This window comes from Manis javanica, chromosome 5, assembly GCF_040802235.1.
Source record: "Manis javanica isolate MJ-LG chromosome 5, MJ_LKY, whole genome shotgun sequence".
Taxonomy (NCBI): Eukaryota; Metazoa; Chordata; class Mammalia; order Pholidota; family Manidae; genus Manis; species Manis javanica.
In genome coordinates, this window is record NC_133160.1 from 121,278,835 (window position 1) to 121,305,723 (window position 26,889).

The 26,889-nt window shown below is 36.8% G+C and overlaps 1 protein-coding gene and 1 long non-coding RNA gene across 15 annotated transcripts in view; one reads left to right on the forward strand and one right to left on the reverse strand.

The window, feature by feature from the left end:
• Positions 1–558: 558 nt before the first annotated feature.
• Positions 559–15,962, reverse strand: LOC118973953 (uncharacterized). Its single transcript, XR_005063508.2, has 3 exons — positions 15,444–15,962; positions 3,309–3,393; positions 559–993 (listed from the first exon to the last, which is right to left on the reverse strand). It is a non-coding gene; the product is annotated as an uncharacterized lncRNA (long non-coding RNA).
• Positions 15,963–21,059: 5,097 nt separating this feature from the next.
• The window catches only part of EPHA5 (EPH receptor A5), a 346,930-nt gene continuing 341,100 nt past the window's right edge, over positions 21,060–26,889 (forward strand). For 3 of the 14 annotated variants that reach the window (XM_037026648.2, XM_037026649.2, XM_073237523.1), the window contains exon 1: positions 21,062–22,273. In XM_037026648.2, the coding sequence (XP_036882543.2) occupies positions 22,093–22,273 (181 nt within the window). In that variant the 5' untranslated portion in view covers positions 21,062–22,092. Of the gene's footprint in view, positions 22,274–26,889 lie in introns of all 14 variants that reach the window. The other 11 variants (XM_037026645.2, XM_073237526.1, XM_073237529.1 and 8 more) reach the window with 7 other exon arrangements.

Here is a 26,889-nt window from a genome sequence, read left to right on the forward strand (position 1 = left end):
GTCACATGTCACAGATGGCATATGATGTGTCCTGGGTAAAGAGTAGAAGTTCCACATCCTGGAGAGATTGACAGTGTCACACTTAATCTAATTGCCTCAACATTTCTAACTTACTGGAATTTACACATGCACAGTTGAATGACCTTACACCTTATATGTTTTATAGTTTTAATTAATACAATACTCACAAAATGGACATGACCTACAAAGATTTCTGCCAAATAAACAATAAAATATATGGTTTATGCTACACATGAGCACATATTAGAAAATGGCAGAAGTGATGCTATAAGTTCAGTCTTCTGGTAGGCCACACTGTAAAAAAAAAAACAATGATGTTCTAAACTGACAGGACAAGAGGCTGGCAAAAAATTTCTAAGTCATCAAAAGACAATTTGAAGTATAAATATACATATGTAATTAACCAAATCAGCCTTTGTACTATATGATGGTTTACAGTGTGCATAATGCATTAGTAAAGAAGTATGCATACATGATTTATAAATAAATAGACATGTTTTGGGACTTTTGGCCAAAAATATTTTAATGATGGGATGTGTTATCAAAAAACTTTGGGGACCACTGTCAAGGAAAAGTGCTAGTGTTAACATGTGACAGAAAGAACAGTAGCTCAGTAGTTTTTGTCAGTAATATTTCCTTTCTATATTTTGCACTAAATGGCAAATACAGAAGAACATAATTATGGTCCTCTACATGTATAAATAGTGTAAATGATATTATGATTTTCAGGTAATTTATACAAAATAATTAATGACAATGTTTTATTAAAATTTTTGAAAAGCAGAATATAAAGATTGGGAACGGTATGTAATTAGATACAATTTTCTTTAAGGATGTCTTACAGAAATTCTTAGTCATTTCCCAGCAATATTCTTAGTCAATGTGAACTCCAATAGAACTTCCAAAATATTTGAGTCATGAGCTGAACACATCTTTGAAGCTGGCACTCCTACCATGGAGAAGCAGAGGCCTCTGCAGAAGCAAACAAATCTTTACGGATTCTACCAGCTGACCAACAATTCCTTCACAGAAACAGACTGCATTTAAGACTTTTTGTGTCTATCTCCTATAGTTTTGGGTAGGTGTTCAATTTAGTGATAATCATTACCATTAATTTATATTTTTCTGGTTAAGAAACATGGAACAATTAATATTTTCATTTTGCTGATGACTAAATTATAGATACTTGATTTCTAGAAGATGCATGACTTGAAATGCCCACTGTATTTTAAAATCATTGATGGGTACCTGAAATTTATCCCAATCAAATTCCTTATTTTAGATCTGAGAACTACAATACAGACAGAATGAACACAAAGTGCCATACAACTCAAAGGAAAATTCACACAATTCAGAACACCTGAACGCCTGAGAAAGAACCAAGATGAATAAATGAATTTGCACTAATTAGTAATTCTCAAGGCAGTGTGTAAATGAACAGACTGGCTATAAGACTGAGGCTGAAACTAACTTGAAATAAATGAAGAAAGTCCAGTTCTAGAAATGGCCATAGGAAAGAATTGTAAAAATTGTGAAAATGGCTCTTCATTAGACATTTTCCGGCCACAGTCAGCAAACACAAGTATAGCAATTTTACCTGTAGTAGTGTACAAATTTGAATAGTAATTATACAATGCACATAGTTTAATTAGAACTTAATGGATATCCTTCTGAACTATGTTATTAACTAAAAGCTAACTGGTTTTTTTACTAAAATAAAACAGTGAAACTGATTTCAGTACTCAAGAGTTATTTTTTTCTTACACTTTTTAATTTAGACATCTACTTAAAATCGATACTCAAGATACCATGAAAATTTTTTCATTAAGCTTGTAGGAAAAACATATTTTGCTCAGAAAAAGAAATAAATAAAGCTCAACATAAACCTGGGTCCAAGTACTAATCTAGATTTAATCTTTGATATCACAGTTTTGTGATTTCCTTAAGGTAATGCTAAAATCTGTAAGGTAATTTGCCTTAAATTGTCTTCCCAGTTTTGCTACTAATCCAAAGTATAACCCATTAAAGACTGTTTAATAAGGTACAAAAAAGTAAAGAATAGTGGAAAAATGCATTGTGTATTTATTGAGTATTTGTAAAATCTGTTATTTTAATAACGTCTTCTAAATGCAAAGATACTTAAAAATGAGCATTATATTTTCAGGATTTTGCAAGTAAATATACCATGATGTTAGAGTTTGAAAAAATTCTTCACACATTCAAGGATGTATGAATTAGACATATTTCTAATGGTAATTACCACAAAATTACAAAGTGTGATCATTTTTATAAGGAACTTACATATGAATAAGGAGGCTGAGAACATTAAAAAAATCAACTTAATTTGTAAACATGATTTTAACATACATGCATCTTAGAATATTCTAGACATTGGCAACAAGAATTAATAGTGCATGTTTTCTGCCACCAAACAATTGACATAGGACAAGAAAGGGTCATTTGTATTACTGTGTCTAAATGCAGTCTTGGAAGGACTGCAAAATGCAAAGGGGAGATATTCATTCATTCTTTAAGGTTGTAGCCTATTGGTAAACACCTGAATAACGAGTGGTGTTTTAGCATATCATTATAGAATGAGAAGGAATTCTACAGGCAGAGAAGTCAAAATGAAAAATGCATTCAATCTCATTGTTATTATCTGCATTTTTTCTCATTTCTAATTTTCTTTTATTTCCATAATTAAAATATTCTGATGTCATTTTCAAATTTTCTTATCCCTCAGGTTTTGCTTGAAAGGGTATTTTCTATAAGAGATCATCCATAACCAACAGTAGTTTTTCCTGTTATTCAGTTTAAGTCTCAACGTTTAATTAATTAATTTTAGCTGCTCATATTTATTTCCATAACATTATATTTGGTCCAATGCATAACTTTAAACTTTATTTTATGCTTTTCTGGGTAGTTCCTTTGCATTCCATCTTTATTTTACTAATTTCTGCAGTGATTTAAAAATTAGGGTGCTCATTTCAATTCACAGACTTAAAGATTTTGATATTTGCTTAAAAAAACTACATTTATATTAATATTAAAATTAAACTTTATTTTTAGATACTCTTACCCATTCTTCTTACATTATTCCCCAGAAGTTCTACCAGTTCATATTTACTTTATCTTGAGGTCACAAACCCCATATTTAAGGAAATAAATTTATCTTTCAAGATTTTTTTAGACTTAAACATTCTTTCTTGGAGTTATGATTACAATAGTTATTTACATGCATTAAATCCTACGCCTTCCCATAGATTTTAGTAATTTTATACATTTACCTTGGTTTTTAGTGTGGAATGTTCATAGCCATTTCTTAGCTCATATTTTGTTCCTCTCAGTGATATGGAAAAATTCTTCTGGAAACTTTTTGAGAAAAATATATTTGTTATTCTTTTGAAGCTATACAGGCCTCTGAATGTTTACTTCACACATAAACAATATACTTGTTGGGCACAACAGTTTTGAATCACAGTCATTTTTCTATTAAAACTCTACTGACTTTGTTTCACTGTCCTGCATTTATCGCATAGAAAAAAATGAAAAAAATAAACCCCATGAACACCTTAGAGAAAAATCACTATAGAAATTTAACAATAAAGTAAATGAACAGTTTATAGAAAAATCAGTTATCAAAGTAGAACTACTTCCTCTTTTTTGGACAATCGTAAGGCAATATTCATCTCTTGCCAAATTTGGAATATTTCTACTGAAAAATTTTACAGACATTATAGAGAACAAGTTGGTAATATGCAGTTAAAATTAAAATCTTAATCCTATACTTACAGTCCTTCAATTCCATTTCTAATTAAGTTTAGATAAAGTCTTACAAAGCATGTGTAAGAGTCTTCATTACACTGTCAGCAGTGTTAAAAAATTGATAATTAATTTGGGCATTAACTCATATGTTAGAATACTGTAAAACCACAGCACAACTAACTGAAAGAGATGCATATTTATTGATGTATAAGATTAAAAAATATGCTGACAGAAGATTCAAATTGAAGAATGATACACATTATGTTAAGCATATTTGTGAAATATTTAAGACCACAAAAAGTATATTATTTTTATATTAGTTTTATTTTAATCATTGTTATACATGAGCATATTTTAATGGCTCATATAGTTTTACAAAGTTTATTAATAAAACAGTGGTTCAGTGTCTCTGCTCCTGACATCCCTATCTCTAAAATCAACCATTATGGCCCTTTTAAATGATTGTTTTTGTATATCACACTATCTCTAAATAACATGCACACTTCAGCATTTCATTTCTTTTTAGGTTTATTCATTGCTATTCATTTTGAAATAAGGAAGATAAGGAATTGTTTCCTTTTCAGCATTCCCCTACATAATCATTCCACCACATCCTCCCATCACTCCTATTTATCAAAATTTTCATTAGTCCTATATTCACCATTGCATTATTATTACTATGCAAATACTATCAACAGATCAACAGACATATGATTAGTTGTCTTTCTTAAAACTGTGTTTTTCCTGTCTTATTACATATAACACAAAAATAAACCCAAATTATTTGCTAATTATATTACTCTTCTTGTGTTCATATGCATCAGGCACTCTATCAATTTTATCTTAGGGAAGAAATCTTTCCAATAACTGCCTGAGCACTCCAATCAGGCCTGTTTTGGCGTCTGTTCTTGGGACATAGATCTCATCTTGGGATCATCTTTGATTATATTCTCATAATTCTGTTCTCTTTTGTCTCAGTGCTGGAGGCATATTTTCTGAAACCAAGTTTCATTACTTCCTGACTTATACCTTTATTTGGTATAGTATATCATCCACTGTCTTCCTAAGAAAGGTTGAATGGAAAGTACTAAAGAATATAAATTTATTCATCCTCACACATATTGATAATTCAACTGGATATAAAATTCAAAGTTGGAAATATGTTTTTGTCAAACTTTGAAAACATTGTTTCATTGCATTCTATTATTCAGTGTTGTTTATACATTTAAAGTGATTCTGATTGCTGACTCTGTGTACTTTTCTGTAACATTTTTCTCTCTCTTTAGAAGTTAATAGATATCACTTTTTCATCATTGTTCTGATGTTTCATCATCAATGTCATACCAGCATACTTTACATGAGCCTTTTTTTTTTGTCCATTTTACTGAGTTGGTATGGGGTACAGGCTTACAGTATGCAACCCTGTATCCTTCAATTTTATAATTTTTATTTTAATTATTTTCTTGATGATTTTCCTTATTTTCTGTCTTTTTGGAATTATTTTAGAACATTTGACCTGACAAGTTCTCTGTTTTTCTTAAATTCACACAGCTGTATCCTAGGTTTTTGACTCTTGCTACATTTTCTTCACTACATAATCAACCATTTTATTAAGCTTTTCATTTTAATTAGATATATTTAATTTTCAAAAGCTCTTTATTTGTACTGTTCCATTTTTATGTCTTGCTTCTATTTCATGGATTCAAAGCTGAGTGAGCAAGGAAGGTTGGCAGTTCTGGAGTTCCACACATAAAAATCATGCATGGTGGGCAAAATTCCTGACATATCCCCTGTGACATCACCTCCTAATATTCACATATTGTATAATCCTCTCCTCTTCAGTGTGGGCTGGCCTAATGACTTGATTCATATGAATCAAATGGGCAAAGGTGGTAGAATACAATTTTGGATATAAAAATAAATTGTAAAAGATTATCTCTTGTCTTGTTTGAACAATATTTCATGTTCCTGACTTTCTTACTTTTATGAAGCACTATGTAATTCTGAAGAGACTCCCAAGGCAAGGAACTGGGGTTGGCCTCAAGAACCAAGTCCTTCCAACAACAAACTGAGTGAGATTGAAAATAGATCCCTCACCAGTTCAGCATTGAAATCTATAATTCCTCCCAACATTTTGATTTCAACATCTGAGGGACCATGAACCACAGAATCCAGCTAAGCTGTGTCCATTTCCCAGATCTACAGAAACTATGAGGTGCTCAATATTGTTTCAAGCAACTGAGTGTTGGGGTAAGTTGTTTCACAGCAATTGAAAACTAATATATAAATGCAGGATACTCTTTTTATCTTCATTCTGTCTGATGTAAACTAGAACAGAGAGGTTTTGAACTTTTATTCAGACAATAAAATTCCAGATTGGAGTTGGGTAAGGAAAAGGGTAATAGGCCTAAAATCCTAAAATGCAAGAATTGGGGACTAGGATCTGGAAATCCAATTCCATCTAAAACACACTTTCAACCAAAACTCATGTTTCTATTCCATTATTCCATTAAGAGAGTTACCTAATGCCACATATTTCAGATCCTTCTTGGGACCTCCAAGTAAAAATCAGGTGCCTAATTGGTTTTTCCACCTGTTGATTTAGGACTCAACTCTCTTGGTACTCTTAGATTACTTATCACTTATCCATTTGAAGTTCATCTTCCAAAATACATTTTCATTGTTTTTTTTTCCTGTTCTCTTGCTCCTTATGACTTGGTATTTTTAAAATCCCTTTATTAGTAATTTTAGAAGAGTTTCAGGGCAGTCTAATGTGGATACATGTGCTCAATCAACTGTCTAATACAATGTGCAGATTCATTAGTATTTTTAATTATTTTAAGCAAATATGGGAGCTGTAAACATTTATTCATGTGGGGTTAAGAGTACATGAATATTTTACATGATTTTTGCAGTTAAAAAAATTTAAATCAAGTTTAGGCTTCAAAACCCTATTAAAATTATATAGTCTACAGGGTGGAGCCAAGATGGCAGCATGAGTAGAGTAGTGGAAATCTCCTCCCAAAACCACATATATCTATGAAAATATAACAAAGACAACTATTCCTAGAATAAAGACCAGAGGACACAGGACAACATCGAGGCCACATCCACACCTGCGAGAACCCAGCACCTCGCAAAGGGGAAGAGGAAGGCCACGAACCAACAAGAAGGGAAATTCTTCCAGGTGTCACTCGTCCCAGCTCTGCAAACTATTCCTATCACCATGAAAAGACAAAATACAGGCAAACCAAGATCACAGAGACACCAGAGAAGGAGACAGACCTAACCAGTCTTCCTGACAAAGAATTCAAAATAAAAATCATAAACATGCTGACAGAGATGCAGAGAAATATGCAAGAGAAATGGGATGAAGTCTGGAGGGAGATCACAGATGCCAGAAAGGAGATTACAGAAATGAAACAAACTCTGAAAGGATTTATAAGCAGAATGGACAAGATGCAAGAGGCCATTGAAGGAATAGAAACCAGAGAAAAGCAACGTACAGAAGCTGACATAGAGAGAGATAAAAGGATCTCTAGGAATGAAACAATATTAAGAGAACTGTGTGATCAATCCAAAAGGAAAAATATCCTTATTATAGGGGTACCAGAAGGAGAAGAGAGAGGAAAAGGGATGGAAAGTATCTTGGAAGAAATAATTGCTGAAAATTTCCCCAAACTGGGGGAGGAAATAATCGAACAGACCATGGAAATACACAGAACTCCCAACAGAAAGGATCCAAGGAGGATAACACCAAGACACTTAATAATTAAAATGGCAAAGATCAAGGACAAGGAAAGAGTTTTAAAGGCAGCTAGAGAGAAAAAGATCACCTATAAAGGAAAACCCATCAGGCTATCATCAGACTTCAGACAGAAACCCTACAGGCCAGAAGAGAATGGCATGATATATTTAATGCAATGAAACAGAAAGGACTTGAACCAAGGATACTGTATTCAGCACGACTATCATTGAAATATGATGGCGGGATTAAACAAATCCCAGAAAAGCAAAAGTTGAGGGAATTTGCTTCCCACAAACCACCACTACAGGGCATCTTACAGGGACTGCTCTAGATGGGAGCCCTCCTAAAAAGAGCACAGAACAAAACACCCAACATATGAAGAATGGAGGAGGAGGAATAAGAAGGGAGAGAAGAAAAGAATCTCCAGTGTATATAACAGCTCAATAAGCGAGCTAAGTTAGGCAGTAAGATACTAAAGAGGCAAACCTTGAACCTTTGGTAACCACGAATTTAAAGCCTGCAATGGCAAAAAGTACATATCTTTCAATAGTCACCCTAAATGTAAATGGACTGAATGCACCAATCAAAAGAAACAGAGTAATAGAATAGATAAAAAAGCAAGACCCATCTATATGCTGCCTACAAGAAACTCACCTCAAACCCAAAGACATGCACAGACTAAAAGTCAAGGGACGGAAAAACATATTTCCGGCAAACATCAGTGAGAAGAAAGCAGGGGTTGCAGTACTAATATCAGACAAAATTGACTTCAAAACAAAAAAGTAACAAGAGATAAAGGAGGACACTACATAATGATAAAGGGCTCAGTCCAACAAGAGGATATAACCATTGTAAATATATATGCACCCAACACAGGAGTACCAGCATATGTGAAAAAAATACTAACAGAACTAAAGAGGGAAATAGACTGCAATGCATTCATTTTAGGAGACATCAACACACCACTCACCCCAAAGGATAGATCCACCGGGCAGGAAATAAGTAAGGACACGGAATCACTGAACAACACAGCAGAACAGATGGACCTAATAGACATCTATAGAACTCTACATCCAAAAGGAACAGGATACACATTCTTCTCAAGTGCACATGGAACATTCTCCATAATAGACCACATACCAGGCCACAGAAAGAGCCTCAGGAAAATCCAAAGTATTCAAAATTCCAGCAACCAATTTTTGAGACCACAAAGGTATAAAACAAGAAATAAATTCTACAAAGAAAACGAAAAGGCTCACAAATACATGGAGGCTTAACAACATGCTCCTAAATAATCAATGAATCAATGAACAAATTAAAATAGAGATCAAGATATATATAGAAACAAATGACAAAAATAACACAAAGCCCCAACTTCTGTGGGACGCAGCGAAAGCAGTCCTAAGAGGAAAGTATATAGCGATCCAGGGACTCTTGAAGAAGGTAGAACAATCACAAATGAATAGTCTAACATCACAATTATCGAAATTGGAAAAAGAAGAAGAAATGAGGCCTAAGGTCAGCAGAAGGAGGGACATAATAAAGATCACAGAAGAAATAAACAAAATTGAGAAGAATAAAACAATAGAAAAAAATCAATGAAACCAAGAGCTGGTACTTTGAGAAAATAAACAAAATAGATAAGCCTCTAGCCAAACTTATTAAGAGAAAAAGAGAATCAACACAAATCAACAGAATCAGAAATGAGAACGGAAAAATCATGACAGACTCCACAGAAATACAAAGAATTATTAAAGACTACTATGAAAACCTATATGCCAACAAGCTAGAAAACCTAGAAGAAATGGACAACTTCCTAGAAAAATACAACCTCCCAAGACTGACCAAGGAAGAAACACAAAAGTTAAACAAACCAATTATGAGCAAAGAAATTGACATGGTAATCAAAAAACTACCCAAGAACAAAACGCCCGGGCCGGACGGATTTACCTTGGAATTTTAACAGTCACACACAGAAGAAATAATACCTATTCTCCTTAAAGTTTTCCAAAAAATAGAAGAGGAGGGAATACTCCTAAACTCATTCTATGAAGCCAACATCACCCTAATACCAAAAGCAGGCAAAGACCCCACCAAAAAAGAAAATTACAGACCAATATCACTGATGAATGTAGATGCAAAAACACTCAATAAAATATTAGCAAACCAAATTCAAAAATATATCAAAAGGATCATACACCATGACCAAGTGGGATTCATCCCAGGGATGCAAGGATGGTACAACATTCGAAAATCCATCAACATCATCCACCACATCAACAAAAAGAAAGACAAAAACCACATGATCATCTCCATAGATGCTGAAAAAGCATTCGACAAAATTCAACATCCATTCATGATAAAAACTCTCAGCAAAATGGGTAGAGACGGCAAGTACCTCAACATAATAAAGGCCATATGTGATAAACCCACAGCCAACATTATACTGAACAGCGAGAAGCTGAAAGCTTTTCCTCTGAGATCGGGAACAAGACAGGGATGCCCACTCTCCCCACTGTTATTTAACATAGTACTGGAGGTCCTAGCCATGGCAATCAGACAAAACAAAGAAATACAAGGAATCCAGATTGGTAAAGAAGAAGTTAAACTGTCACTATTTGCAGATGACATGATATTGTACATAAAAAACCCTAAAGACTCCACTCCAAAACTACTAGAACTGATATTGGAATACAGCAAAGTTGCAGGATACAAAATTAACACACAGAAATCTGTGGCTTTCCTATATACTAACAATGAACCAATAGAAAGAGAAATCAGGAAAACAATTCCATTCACAATTGCATCAAAAAGAATAAAATACCTAGGAATAAACCTAACCAAAGAAGTGAAAGACCTATACCCTGAAAACTATGAGTCACTGTTAAGAGAAATTAGAGAGAACACTAACAAATGGAAACTCATCCCATGCTCGTGGCTAGGAAGAATGAATATCGTCAAAATGGCCATCCTGCCCAAAGCAATATACAGATTTGATGCAATCCCTCTCAAATTACCAGCAACATTCTTCAATGAACTGGAGAAAATAATTCAAAATTCATATGGAAACACCAAAGACCCTGAATAGCCAAAGCAATTCTGAGAAAGAAGAATAAAGTAGGGTGGAATCTCACTCCCCAACTTCAAGCTCTACTATAAAGCCATAGTAATCAAGACAATTTGGTACTGGCACAAGAACAAAGCCACAGACCAGTGGAACAGACTAGAGACTCCAGACATTAACCCAAACATATATGGTCAATTAATATTTCATAAAAGTGCCATGGACATACAATGGTGAAATGACAGTCTCTTCAGCAGATGGTGCTGGCAAAACTGGAGAGCTACATGTAGGAGAATGAAATTGGACCATTGTCTAACCCCATATACAAAAGTAAATTCATAATGGATCAAAGACCTGAATGTAAGTCATGAAACCATTAAACTTGTGGAAAAAAACATAGTCAAAAACCTCTTAGCCATAAACATGAGTGACCTCTTCTGGAACATATCTACCTGGGCAAGGAAAACAACAGCAAAAATGAACAAGTGGGACTATATTAAGCTGAAAAGCTTCTGTACCGCAAAGGACACCATCAATACAACAAAAAGGAACCCTACAGCATGGGAGAATATATTTGTAAATGACAGATCCGATAAAGGCTTGACACCCAAAATATATAAAGAGCTCACACACCTCAACAAACAAAAATTAAAGAATCCAATTAAAAAATGGGGTGAGGAACTGAATAGTTATCCAAAAAAGAAATAAAGATGGCCAAAAGACACATGAAAAGATGCAAAGATGCTCCACATCACTAATTATCAGAGAAATGCAAAATAAACTTCAATGAGGTATCACCTCACACCAGTAAGGATGGCTGCCATCCAAAAGACAAACAACAACAAATGTTGGCAAGGTTGTGGGGAAAGGGGAACTCTCCTACACTGCTGGTGGGAATGTAAATTTGTTCAACCATTGTGGAAAGTAGTAGGGGGGTTCATGGTTCATCAAAATGCTCAAAACAGACTTACCATTTGACCTAGGAATTATACTCCTAGGAATTGACTGTACGAATGGAACGATCAAGTTTGAGAAAGACAGATGCACCCCTGTTTATCACAGCACTATTTACAATAGCCAAGAATTGGAAAAAACCTAAATGCCCATTGGTAGATGAATGGATAAAGAAGAAGTGGTACATATACACAATGGAATACTGCTCAGCCATAAGAAGAGGGAAAATCTTACCATTTGCAGCAACATGGATGGAGCTGGAGGGTATTATGCTCAGTGAAATAAGCCAAGCAGAGAAAGAGAAATACCAAATAATTTCACTCATCTGTGCAGTATAAGAACAAAGGAAAAACTGAAGGAACAAAACAGCAGCGGTATCACAGAACCCAAGAATGGAATAACAGGTACCAAAGGGAAAAGGGGTGGGGAGGATGGGTGGGTAGGAAGGGATAAGGGGTGGGAAGAAGAAGGCGGGTATTAAGATTAGTATGCATGGAGGGGTGGGAGAAAGGGGAGGGCTGTACATCACAGAGAAGACAAGTAGTGATTCTACAACATTTTGCTATGCTGATGGACAGTGACAGTAAAGCTGTTTATAGCGGGGACCTGGTATAGGGGAGAGCCTAGTAAACATAATATTCTTCATGTAAGTGTAGACTAAATATAACAAAAGAAAAAAAAGAAAGAAAAGGGGGATTACTCCCTGATAGGATAAAACTAACTGTAAATCAACGATTAATGCATGCCTTAAATATCCTTAATTTTGATCACTTAAAGAGTGTCAGATAATCGGCTATGGAGGTACATTTTTCTGAAAATATTCCTTTCTCTTAAAAAAGAAAAAAAGCAGTTCCTTTGTGGTGACCTCCAGTGAGTTCTACACAATGGTATAAAGGGTATATCAAAGTGTGGGCAAAGGGTTTGTTTGTGTTTATACAGAGGATCAAAGCCTAATTTGGCTACCCAGAAAATGAACTAAGATACAATATGAAGAAGAACTTCCAACATCAGCACTCTGTGGAAGAGTCATACCAGAAGATTATCATCAAAAAACCTCAACAGGGATCCAGGCAATGCTACAGTTGTGGCTACATTCATCCCACTGGTTCCTGGACTTGCCATTGGAATGAAGAAGGAGATATCTAAGCTGGCCTGTGCATGCAGTAAAAAAACAAATTTGACTGGATCTATACTGCTGGAACTCAACCAAGAATTAGGAGAAGTGCAAGTTGTAGCACTCCAAAATCTTACAACTACAGGCTATCTACTGTTAAAAGAACATATGGGATTCGAACAGTTCCCAGGAATGGGTTGTTTTACTTTGTCTGATTTCTCTCAGACTGTTCAAGTACAGTTGGACAATATCCATCATATCATAGACAAATTTTCACAAATGCCTGGGGTGCCTAACTGGTTTTCTTGGCTTCACTGGAGATGGCTGGTAATTATAGATCTGCTTTGGTTATGTAACTGTATTCCTATTATGTTAATGTGTGTGCACAACTTAATTAGTAGTTTAAAACCTATACATGGTTAAGTTACTCTACAAGAAGATATGTCAAAGAAATAATCAATCTTCCCATGTTTTCTTCCTTTTGCTACTTCTATAGCTTTTCTTCTTCCTTCTTAATTACAACCCTTTAGTAGAATTCATGCCTTATATCGAATTTACCGAGTATCATAATTCCTCCACGTGGTAAATATACCTCAAGACAAATGCTGGGCATAGAAGCCACAGAGCATAAATCTGCAAAGAAGTAAAAAACTAACCTTTTCAAACAATATGGCTTCTCTCTCACCAACTTTTCATTTCCCTGTATGGCCCTGGAAGATGACTGGTTAGCCAGAGACGGGTAAGATTCTTCAAGGGAGGAACAACCTAAGACAGGCACAGTCGCAGGGGGGCCATCAGGTGAAAAATTGGGGATCAACAGAGGTGAGGCTTAGAACCTGACCCCCCGTTTTGAGAGAATTCTTCTGCATCTGTGGATGTTTCATTGCCCTTGTCTAGCTTGGATTAACACATAGTCTACAGGCACACACCTGATCATCTACATTTGCTCTCTTACAACATTAAACTATGTTTTCTACCTTTGTCTTGCACCTACCTACCACTTCAGCATTTTATTAAAAATTATAATAATAATAATAATAAAGGGAGAAATGTGGGATCCACATATAAATCAAGTATAAAAATCAAATATTCATATTTGACCTGTTTGTAGCTCATAATGCGTGATCAAAACCGAAAGTTTCTGTGATGACTGCCCTTGTACTGTTCACCATGTAAGAACTTATTCACTATGTAAGAATTTGTTCTCCATCTAAGAACTTGTTCGTTATGCTTCAGAAGATTGGAGACTGACGAAAATTAGGCTTCGGGTGGATTAATGATTGTACATTGACCATTGAGTGCCCTATACAGAATTTTATTGTTGTTATCAACCATTTGATCAATAAATAGGAGAGATGCCCTCAGAAAAAAAAAAAAAGGTACACACTTCCAATTGTAAAATAAATAAGTAACCGGGATGTAATGTATAGCATAAGGAATATAGTCAAAATATTGTAAGAACTTTGTATGGTGATAAGCTGGTACCTAGAATTATTATGTATATAAATGTTCAATCACTGTGTTGTACACCTGAAACTAATGTAATACTGTGTGTCAACTACCCTTCAATAAAAAATAATTATCTAAAAAAAAAATCAAATGAATATTCATATTTGACCTGATTGTTTGTAGTTCATAATGCGTGATCAAAACCGAAGGTTTCTGTGATGACTGCCCTTGTACTGTTCACCATGTAAGAACTTATTCACTATGTAAGAATTTGTACACCATGTAAGAACTTGTTCGTTATGCTTCAGAAAATTGGAGACTGATGAGAATTAGGCTTGGGGTGGATTAATGATTGTGCATTGAGCATTGACTCCCCTATACAGAATTTTATTGTTGTCAACAACCATTTGATCAATAAATATGAGAGATGCCCTCTCAAAAAAAAATATATATATGGTCTACATCATAGAGTTCTTGGATTTTCATAGTACTACATTACTCCATGATAAAAATTTTAACTCACAAGATTAGAAAAATCTAAAATGGGAAGGTAAATAAAAGGGACTTCAAGTAAAACCCAAATTAAATTGCTTAAGATGGTTGATTTTTGCTTTTTGAGTGCTTTTTTTTTTTGAGAAGAAGAACCTTTACACACAAATAAATACCATATTTTTCCCACAGTGTGCTTGGAAAAACCAAGTCATAATTCTATCCTCACGTGAGTGATGATGTTTAAAAAGAGATGTGTTTCCATTTCCCTCAGATCAGCTGCCTGACATTTCAAAAGATAAGAAGTACTGCTCAGCTTGAATGAACTCAAAAATATCTCTGCAAATTTATTTCAGCCCATCTTTTGAAATGTCAGTTTGGGACGAAGTGATATGAGTTACTCATTCGGGTATCAGAATATAAGTGTTAAGACCTAAAAAAAAATTTTAAGGAGAGAGAATGAGGTTGAAGTGTATATTTTGAGTAAATTAAAAAAGTCAAACTTTGTGTGGCAATTATTTAACTAAGATAGTTATGTACTTTTAATATACTTAAAACATAAAAACATAAATACAGAAATGACTTATATTATCCATATATTTTTTCTTAAATTTCCCCTTCAAATATTTTTTTATTTTTTCAATATTTCATTGGCTATTCCACTTGCTGTTTTGTGTTCATGCTGAATACTTTTGTGTGTCCTAGTATTTTCTTTTTAAATAGATTTATTATATAATTGGATCTGATTCATTCGGTTTTTTTGTTAGATAAATTAAAGGTGTAATGGGAGTGACAATAAACCACATATCATTAAAAATTAATGATGAAAGTTGACTTACCATACAGCCCAATTGTTGCATTTGGGCATTTACTTCAAAGATACGAAACATCTTTTCACAAAGGAACTTGTACAGGAATGTTCATAGCAGCTTTATTTGTAATACGCCAAAGCTGAAAATCACCCACATGTCCTTTAATGAGTGAATTGTTAACAGACAATGGTACATCAATACCATGGAATACTACAAGGCAATAAAAAGGAGTGAGTTCTTGATATACCAACAACTTGTATAAACCTAAAGGAAATTACGCTGAATGAAAAAAAAAACAGTCTCAAAAGGGTACATATTGCATTATTCCATGTATGTAACATTGAGAAACAGCATAACAACATAAATGGAAAACTTATCAGTGATTTCCAGGGGCAAGCAGTAGAGGGTTATGTGTGGCTATAAAGAGGTAACATGAGGGAATATTTTAGTTCCACTATGAGTATTTGGATTTTCCTGGAGATTACACAAGACTACATACACATGTAATAAAATTGCATAGACATACACTCACATACACACACACATGAGTACATGTATAACTTGCAATGTGAATAACTATAAATTGTACCAGGGTTAACATCTTGATTTCACTTTTACATTATAAATGTATTATTATGTCAACATGGGGGACTATGTGAAATAGGTGAAGGGGATAAAGAGATATAAACTTCAAGTTATAAAATAAATAAGTCACAGAGATGAAAATTACAGAATAGGGAATATATTTAATAATACTCTAATAATACATGGTGACAGATGATAGCTATGCTTATAGTAGTGAGCATTTTGTAATGTATATAATTTCCAACAACTATGTTGTATACCTGAAACCAATATAGTGTTGTATATTAAATATATCTTAATAAAATAAATAATATGGTAAATAAAAAATAAAATGGTAAAAAAAATTGAGGGAGGTTTAGGGATTTTGAGAAGAGTACACAGGACTTCATTGTACATTTCTTTGCAATATCCTGTAAATCTATAATTTCCAAGTGAAATGTTGACAAAAGCTCACTTGTAGTAAAATAATTTTTACAAACAAAACTTTAAGAGAAAATATAATGTTGTAAAAGTTTGCATTCTAGGACCCTATCACATTTTGAAGGTTCACTTCTATTCACCTCCCTTTGGGAGGTCTACAGAAGCCATTGTCCTCAGAGGGACCACTGGTTAAGTCTGCAGAAGGGCTTCACACACACACACACACACCCATGAACAAGAGCTTGGAAGTCTTTTCTTTTAAATACTAAAGGGGTATTTTCCATTCTGCCTTGTGGGGCATTTCTTTTTTATTTTTCATTCTGTGTAAACCTGGAATGGAATCTAATTCTAGGAAACAATAATAGTGGGAATATATTTTGTAAATATAAAGGTAAGATTTTTTTCCTAGACTTTTTGTTCTCTGGAAAAATTATTTGTTTAATACTTAAAATACACATTTATGAAAGAAACATTTATTTTCAGATTTTTATTAATTTCAATTAGTAAGTAACTTCAGGCTTAACAATAAATATTGGTGGATTCTAAACAATTTTGATTTTTGACTTATGTTCATGCTTAGTCCTTTGTTGTCATATTCTTCCTTTGAGGCCATCAGTATGGACAGTTAAATCTGTTTTCAATTCCCAGCCAAAACTTCCTGATAGTATCTTTAATGAAATGCCCTACTTTACTACAAACCATCACTAATATTTTCATATTTACCTTATGTCCTGTAGCACTTTAAAAGTTAATGATATATATTTAGCCTCTCCATATAGCTTCACATTTCTATCAAACATTTATAAAAGTAATATGGGAAAAACAAGGAAAAAGTGTTATTTCAGAAGCCAGGTCTATTTTTGAGCCAGTAGCAATAGGGAAAGACCTTGATGAAAGTTTTCTGAGTTATGATTGTTGAGAATTTGTGGGAATAAGGTTTACTTAAGAAAATGACTTTGGAAATTTCCTGGTTAATTGAAAATAAATTTAAATTAAATTAAATTTAACACTAATAGGTAAAGTGTGGGTCATTAGTAGGGAAAAGGGATTCTAGGACTTCAGAAAAATTCTTTAAAAACAAAATAACAAAATATTTTTGTCTTATGTTAAAATGTGACATTTAAAATGATGAATATTTTAGCATCATCTCGGTTGTGAACCTCAAGAGCAACTGATTGTTTAAATGTATTTTAAGTCAATCTACCTTTGGGATAAAAATAATTGGCATCATCATATATGTGTCCTCTTCAGGAAATCATGGACCTGAAAAATTAACTTCATTAGAGTATCTTATAATTTCATAACTAAAATCTTTCATGGGTTAAACTTGCTTTTTGCTTTTTTTCCACAAAATTCTCCCAAAGAGTGTAGCTAAGTTACTAAAACATTTAACACAATTTTGTAAAATTTAGGATTACATAATATTTTAGGGAAAAAGTTCTTTGGTTTATGGAGTTTTATTTAGATTACTTTTGTAAAGACTTGCTTCTGTTTTCTCCCATGGTTTGTCTGAGTTTCCTGCCATCTGCTTGTGCTAATATTATCTATCCACACACCACACTCTCCTTATTTTCTTGATTTGGTCCACTGCCTCTCCATTGTACACAAATTGTGTGCATGTTTCCATGTACATGACATGCTCTTTTTCTCCAAGTAATGCTTATTTAGGATCTCTCCTTTCTTGTTTTTTCCTGTTCATTTATCTTACCTGAATTATATTATTGTGCTAATTGCTTTTGGATTTAAGTGAACCTGAAAATTAGAAAATGTTTATACATTAATTGTTCCCATTAATACAGAATTTTTGGGTAGTCTTTTTTTTTCTGAACTGGTTATCAAATGTATTCTTTACTTCTGTTAAATTAAATTTTCTCAAATAGAGTCAGCACCATGGGTTAAAATTCCCACCTCTTACCAGTTGTGAGACTACTCAGGTCCCCTAACCTCATTTGCCCACTCTTCTCCTCATTAACATGGGGCTAATAATTACAGGGACATATCATGACTGGAGGGTCAGCATTAAGTAAAACAATGTAAAATAGCACATAGTGCTTCACACATAGCAAATCTTAAATACTTGCAAGTCTGTTTATTATGATTGCTTTTGTTCTATTTTGAATGCAGTGAAGATATATCAGGCTTACTAATACATTGAACTTAACTATAATACCCTTTATGGGGTAGTAACCTTTCAGGGTATCTTATCAAGGTGATTCTGAATATCTTTCCTTTATGAATCCTTAGTAACAACATCAGATGCAAGCAGAGATCTAGGGAGACACCAGCCACTTTCACCTTTTGAGGCCATACCAGTTATTCCAAATGAGAAAGGCAAATAACAGGACATCCACTCCACTATTGATAAAGGCTTTTCTTGTCAAAGCAGTACGTTTGAAGGAAAAAAACAAATCTAGTTTTCATGCAATGCCATGATCCAATGTAAGCATGCTAAAAGTATTTATGTGCCAAGAAATCAACACATGGCCAAATATAAGATCTCCTTTGAGACTGAGGCCCAGGCCAAATGACCCTCTTTGTCTTCTTTGATTAATCCTCATTAGACCAAAACATGACTTTGATTGTTGTCACTGGGGCTTCATTTTATAGCTGTTCATTCCTTCAAAGATATGTAATAAATACTATTAAACAACCATGAGAAAGATGGCTGCTATTTAAGGTGATGAATACAAAGAATTTTGCATTCTGCATTCTCAGTCATTTAAAACAAGGAATTAGCTATCTTGGGTAGGAGGTTACATAATTACCGACCACAGTGAAGTGTCCTAGGTTTTCTTTGACATAACTAGTTTAAATAGTGTCCCTTTATCCCAATATGTATACTTAGAGTTGTAAAATAATTTGTGCTATTTTTTTCATTCAGAAAATACTGCCATGGTGTTGACTGATATAAATCGTAAGCTATGGATACCTTTAGAAGGAAAACCAAATCACTTTCTTGGGAAAAGACAAGATCAGTCTTGAAGCCTGACTCTCCTTGGACACTGGGTAGGATTTTAGATTGGAGATGTGTGTGTGGAGGGTAGAGTAGTGTTAAATATTTTTAGGGGGTGAGACTTCTGTACAATGGAGAGACAGACATAAAAACATAGAGGTTTGAAGCAATTTAAGGAAGACTGAATTTAAAATTTTTGTGTAAAATTAAATTTAAAAAATTTGGTTAAGCCCTTTGTAGAAGGCTTCCAATGCTAGGCTAAAGAAATTAGTTATTTTGTAGTAAATAGCAAATAACTGAAACTAGATAAATAGGGAAGTAACAGAAATGCAAAGTATATGGAAAAGAAGGTAACTTTAAAATCTTCTCCAAATCTTTCATTTTACTGATGAGGATACTGAGGCCCATAAAAGTAAAGCAATAAAAGCTCAAAGCCTCATTAAACTGCCTATGTCTCATATCAGCATTATTATGTATTCCTATGCTTTAGACAACTTAGTTGATACTCTATTTAGATATTTTAATTAACTCAACTTAAAATTTGGGGGAAAGAGCTTACATTTTGAATGATCTTCAAATAGAAACATAAATTTTAACTTTGCATTTCACTGTGAGGCTTCTTGCCAAACTGCAAAGACCTATTCACAGTCATTCCTCTTAATTTGCTTCATACATTTCGAGCACCTTATAATAGAGAGAAGCTGCTTTTAGATTTCTGGTGCCAAAACATTTCAGGAAAAACAAAAATCAAATATAAGCTTCTACCTCTTTACAAAATTGCATCACTGCTGCCTTATTCTTTCATCTTTATTGCAAATATTTAAACAAAAAAAAACAAATGTCACCAGCTAAAGATAATGAAAAATTTATCATGAAACAAAAAGACTCTAGATGTCCAAGCTGGTTAGCCAACTCACCTTTATTAGGTGTGAGTGCAAACCCACTGTTCATAGTAGTTACTATAACCAAATTAAAGAAGATACCTTCTTTCTAAATCACACTTTTTTGTAGATGCTTTATTTGCAGTCTTTTAAAAAATGCTAGTATACGAAAATTGTATACTAGTACACATTATCTCTTTGAAAGAACATGTCTCTGAAAAATTGCATACTAGCTAGTATACTTTATCTCTAAAAGAATGAATGAGGAAATTGAAGAAAAGTACTAAATTAAGCAGACATAATACAGGTAAAGTACAGAAAGTTAATTGTCTTAAACTGTTTTTCTTAATTATTTATGTTTCAATGCAGAACACAAGAAATTAAAATAATTAATTTTGTAAAACCCTGAAATTATTTGACACAGGCTAATTCCACTGGAATTAGTGGCACATATCTGTATACCATGTAATTTCTAAAATAATAAAAAAACATTCTATCATTGAATTCATTTATCACATCTTAAAGTAACTGGCACACTACAAATCTCAATAAGCCAAAATCGTTGACTCCTTGAAATCTCAGTCATAGCTACTGTCTATTTAGAAATTCTACAATTTACTTCTGAAGAATATGTTGACTAATTATCCCATTCCAGCCACCCAGGTATTGGAAGAATAGAAAGCACAGCAGTGAGCGATCTGGGTGTTTAAGAAACTAGCCATGGATGAGCGCAGCCTGCGAATGTGTGGTTATGTGACAAGGCTGTTGGCTCCACAAGCCTGTGATGGGCAGTAGGCAGTACGCCAAGCCCAGGGACCAGCTTTCTGAAGGCTGCCGGCTGAGCCTTGGGCCGATTTCCCTTCCGCCTCCCGGGAGTCCCGGTCCTCTCAGGAGTCGTCAGGAGGATTCTTCGCCCTAATTATCCGGGGAGGAAGGCGCGCCTTCCCGGAGACCGCTAGGCAACACTCACCACGGCAGCCTCCGGATTACTTCCCTCCGTGGTTGTGCGACTTGGTCTAAGCAACTCGCACTTACAGTAGATTCTCACCGGCGAGGGCGAGCGGCGGAGGGCGGGGGAGCCGCGGAGAGGAGGAGGGCGGGGTGGGAGGCGCAGAGCGCGGGGGCGGAGGAGGCGACGGAGCCCCAGACACAGCAGGAGCGCGCCGTGGCCGTGCAGTCTCCGCCGCGCCTTCGCCGCCGCGCGCGCCGCCTCCTCCGCGAGCAGCGGGAACCGCAGCGGCTCCCGGCCGCCGCCGCCAGGACCTCTCCGCGTCGGCGCTCAGCCGCAGCTATTTCCTTCTGCCGGCCTCTTTGAACTCTCGGAATCTTCTCCGCTCGCCTCTCTAGTGTTCCCTCTAGCTGTATTTTCACTCCTCTTCCTTTATACTTAGGCACCCTGCTTTTTTTCTCCTTTTTTTGAGGATTTCTTCTTGACTTACAATGACTTGTCTTCTTACCCTCGTCGATTGCAGCCCTGAAGACTGAAAAGGGACCCTTCTCTTCCCCCCAGTGGCATTTAAAAGACCGCAGTCCTTGGAAGTCTTAAGCAAAGGAAAAGGACGCGGGACCTTCTGGACACCCGGGAGTGCAGTCCGGAACTGCACTACCACCATAACTAGTATTTCATTTAACCCCACGGGAAAGGACGCAGGAGCCGGAAACAAACTTCAGCCTTCTCAGAGGATCCGTGGTCCCCGCATCTGGAGCAGTCGCGCGCCCCAAGGCAGAGGACCCCACGGGGACCCAGCGGGGCCGCGAGCTTCCCTTGCCCCCCGCGCGAGGTCGGAGCCGCGGACTGAGCCGCGCAGGACAGCGGCGGCGGAGGCGGCAGAAAAAGATGCGGGGCTCGCGGCCCCCTGGTGCGGGACGCCGGCGGCCCCCGGGCGGTGGCGGCGAGCCCCCCATTGCCCCTGCGTCTCTGGCCGGCTGCTATTCCGCACCTCGCAGGGCGCCCCTCTGGATATGCCTGCTCCTGTGCGCCGCGCTCCGGACCCTGCTGGCCAGCCCCAGCAACGAAGGTAGAGCGGTGGGCGTGGGGGCCGGCGACCCGGGGCGGGGGGCGAGGCGGGGCCTGTGAGTGCGGCGCCGGGCGCGCTGAACGCTGCTGCCGCGGACCAAGCTCACTCCGTCTCGGATGGACGTTGGTGGTGCGCTTTCGCTAGCCTTTCCGCTCGCTCTCAGCTGTCCCTGGTTGCATTGTTTGACATTAGCTGCGGAGTGCGGGGCGGGGAACCTGCTCGTGGACAGAGGCGGCTGGGGGTGAGGGGGACTCCCTGGGCAGTGGGAAGCCAGCGAGAGCGAGGGGTCTGAGACCCGCGCCGGAAGGCTGGGTGCGGCTGGGTCTCACTTGAGGCGCGTGGAGAAGTGACATGTCGGGCTTGAAGGAGTGGGAACTGTTTGGAGCGCAGCGACAAGGAAGTCGAGAGCAGTGGGGGTTTTAGAAACCGTTATTTGAGGCTGCTCAAGGGAAACGTTGCGGGGGTAGTTGGATGCTTTTATTTTGGGGGAAAGTGCCTTCTGGGAGCTGTTATTTAGAGCATCACCAGCTGCTATTCTGGGGTGGGTGGCAAGAGCTGTCATTTCTCCAGGGAGGGGGATGGCAAAGTACCGAAGGCGCCCCACACTGTGGGGTGCCCTTCCCTCTTGGGAGCTCATAATCACACTGAGGCGAAAGTGGAAGGGGGCGGGAGGTGGGATACCGCGGGAGGCGGCGTGGGGGAGGTTGTGGGGGGAGTTTCGCTGCCAGGATGTTGCCGCTGGAGCACACGCGGGCGTGTCTGTGCCTCGGTGAGGGAAAAGCCCCGCGAGGGCCCCCCCACCGGATCTGGGAGTCCCCAGCCCCCTCCCCACCCCCCAATCCTGCGCCCCGGCCCCAGAATACTGTCCGCGCCCGCCCCGGGAGAGCAGGGCCGCCACGCGAGCAGCACCTGCTCGGCACCCGCCCTCCCGGAGCGGGACTCCGCCGCCAGGCCGGCCCCGCTGGTTCAGCCTCGGCCTCCGGCCCGCCCCGGCCGCGCTCGCCCCTCTCACACACCCGCGCTGCGCAGCGCATCCCTCTAGGGTGGCGGCCGCGTCTCAGGTCCAGAGGCGGGCAGCCCCACCACGAAAACCTGGAAAACCCTACCCCTTTGGCTGCAAGGCTGGGGTTTCCGTTTGGGGCTCCGGATGGCACGAGTGAGGCGCGGAACCTTAAAATATTCCTTCCACTCCTGGGGCAGGGGACGCTGGAAGGGAAGGATGAGGCCGCAGCGGCGGAGTCGTGTGTGTCCTCGTGATTTGCCTGGGCTGTGTGGAGGTGGAAGGCGCTGAGCTGGTTTCGGAGCGCTGCCAGCTCGGTAGGAGCCATGTGAAAGCAGGGCAGATCCGGACGACCCATCCCACCCCAGAACTTCGCTTTAACGCCTGGATTTATTTTTTAAAAATCTGATTTGAGGATGACATGTAACTCGCCCTAGCAATCATCCATTCATCTGCAATCTCCCATGCTTAACCCCCGCGCTCTGAATTTTTTCCCTTCCCGATAAAGTTGAAAAAGTGTTTACTGAAGTCCTAGTCCTTTTATTGACATCTCATGTTAAATTCATTATATTAGAAGTCCGGAGGATTATGACAGCGTTAGGAGGTCTTTTATTAACTGTCTTATTTCACCAGAAGGGGCATCCTGCTTTGGATTTAAAGAATATTAGTAATAATAATAGTAATGCCATTCATCCTTTCGTGTCCCCATTATGGTTCAGGTTTTTGTTTTTGTTTTCCCCAGGTGCAATGGGGGAAGCGGTTTATGTAGAGATGAAAGGGATGTAACTTTTGGTTAGAGAATGGGAAGAAATGAAGTCTCAGGGAGGGTGATGCTGTATGTGAACAAGAGTCTAGACCTTGCAAAGAGGAAGAGGCTGAAGGAAATGGAAGGAAGCAAGGAAAAAGTGCTGGTCTCCTAAGGAGTTGGAAGCAGAGTTCGAATCTTGTGGAATGTAGACAGGCTGATATTACAAAGTTAACCCCCACAGGCTGTATTGTCCTTACCCCAGCTAGTCGAACACACAGCAAAACTTGCAGTTAACCATGAGACAAAAGTTGTAGGGATCTAGCCAAAAATGAGTTGTACTCTGAAGACACTAAAAACAAAAGCGTGTCTCCTGTTTGGGGACACATTTCGTAACATGTCGCTATTATACATGTGTATGTATGACTTCATCTCATTCATCCCACCTCTGCCCAACACAGGTTTACATCTTACTATTGGTCTCATCCCATACCTTCATTTCTGCTCTGTTAAATTTATGTTCTTCTCTTCTTTTTCTTTCTCCATGATGTGTTACTATAAGTTGAACAATAAGAATATATTAAGATAATTATAACAGCAGAGTTTGTTTAAAGATTTATATATGAGTTTTTAATGTTGGTGATTGCTTATTTGTGGAGAGGCTTTGGAAGATGAGGGACAGAAAGATTTGATCTATGCACTGAATCCTTAAAGAACTTGTTTTCATATACTTTGCTTTCTGCAACATATAGATGCTGAGTGATTTTTCAGGCTGTAGTGTATATATGTGTTATAAATGTGTATAATGTGAATTCTCCCATTATGTGAGAAATAACTTCAGGGTACATAGAAATAAATGATAGTTTACATTGATAACTGACTGATACTCTAGTCAGTTTTAAAATGTACTGTTGGTAGACATAAATAAGCAAAATTGAACAGAAAAAGTTAAATATGTATCTAGAATCCTGCACTGATATGAAATGAATGGCAGAATATGTTGGATAAAAGATAGCAGCAGCAAAATTTACTCTTTAGCCTGAATTTTTAGGTAAGATAAATATATCTTTAGTTGTCTTATTACATATATTAGGGATACATTACATGTGGAAAAAACCTCTGAACTATAGTATATATATATATGACTTTTTTATTGTAGAATGTGGCACATTTAACAAGAAACTTATCTAAGATTGATCAAGCAGGACAAATATAAGCAGATGTATCAACAAGTGAACATTTTAACAGATCTAATAAGTAAAGGGAGCATGTCCGCTGTTATGAATATTGGAGGTGGCCCTGAACTTATTCAGTAACTGCCACTTTTTGCTGTCTGGAGATATATTTGTAAACAAGCATTATTTGACAAGTGCTTTTCGCAGCAGGGATTCTTGGCCAATTACTGCTTGAACAGCTCTGCATTGAAAATGATTCACCCACAGTGAATCAAGCTTAATTCATTGAAGCTACAGTCAGTAATGTCCCAGTAAAGTGCTTCTGACAGTTCTCAGCAGCTTGTATTTGAAAAGTCCAGTTTCTTTGAATGTTTTGTACGTTTGAGAATATGGGAGGAGGGACCCGGGGAGAAAACACAGCCCCATAAGGGGAAAAACTTGGGGGCTAAACTATTTGAAAAAGTCATAAAATGGTAGATAATGTCAGTGGAAAGAAAGAAAAGGAGGAAAGTTTGTTTTAGGGGTTTTCTTGGTTTATAGTAGGACCAGTACCATAAAACAGATTGGAGGACATAATGGATTTGTAAAACTAAATGGCTTTGTTTTGTGTCCTTGTCATCCTGTTGTAATTCATTTCCTTTTAGATAAAGACCAAGACCCCACAGAACAGGGACAGTGAAATCATTCCCTCACCAGGACACTACTGAAAAAAAGAAAAAAAGAATCATTACCCTATTTGAACCATACATTGCTGGAAATACAAGAGACTATGAAGAATTTTGGCTTTTGCTTTATAAACCATGAAAGCAGGGCACAGGGTTGAGTCTTGAAATTTTAAGATTTTATTTTCTTTTTTTTTTGAAGTCCAGGAAGATCTTGGGTGACAGGGTAACAGTTAAGAGGATTTCATTTCCTCACATAAAAACAGAGAAGAGAGTGGACAATTCCTGCATTTACAATGGAAATTTTTCCTTTGATTAAAAATATTCTTGTAATATTGCCACTTGTAAATACTTATCAATTTAAATAGTAAATACTATTTTTATTTTAGTCCACACTGGATATAATGGGCATGAGAAAAGAGTTCATTTTTTTATACTTAGAAATGTATTACTTACCGTTACTCATATGATTAATTCTCTACTCTACAAAATGTGACCATTTAGAGTATTTCTGAATAAAATGTCAAAATGAGATGATATTGCTTTATATAAACAAACATCCACTAACTTATCAAATATTAGACTATTCATTATCACTACTGTTGACAAATGGCTATGGTTTAGTTATTGTCATTATATTTTGGTAATTGACTCAACTACTAAATCTACTTGTTTGGAGTGATTTGCTTGAATGAGTAATTTCTCTTGCATTTGGGAAAAACCTTTCTACCTTTGTAAAAATAGAGCTCATGATTATATTAACTAACTATAGCTATTTTTCCTCTTGTGAGTCAAACTTACTCTTCTTTGTTAGAAAGAAAAATGTGCTGTTAATATCTTGATGAAATAATTATTGCAAAAAGTATTGCTAACTCTTTACTTCATTTTTTCAATCTAAATTAGCAGATATATTCCATTTTCTAATGGACTGTTTGAATATAAGTTAGAGAGATACCTAATTATTCAAAGATAGTTATGGCATTTTTAACAATCTTAAAATTGTTTTAGTTGTTTTCATAAAGCATCAAAATTTA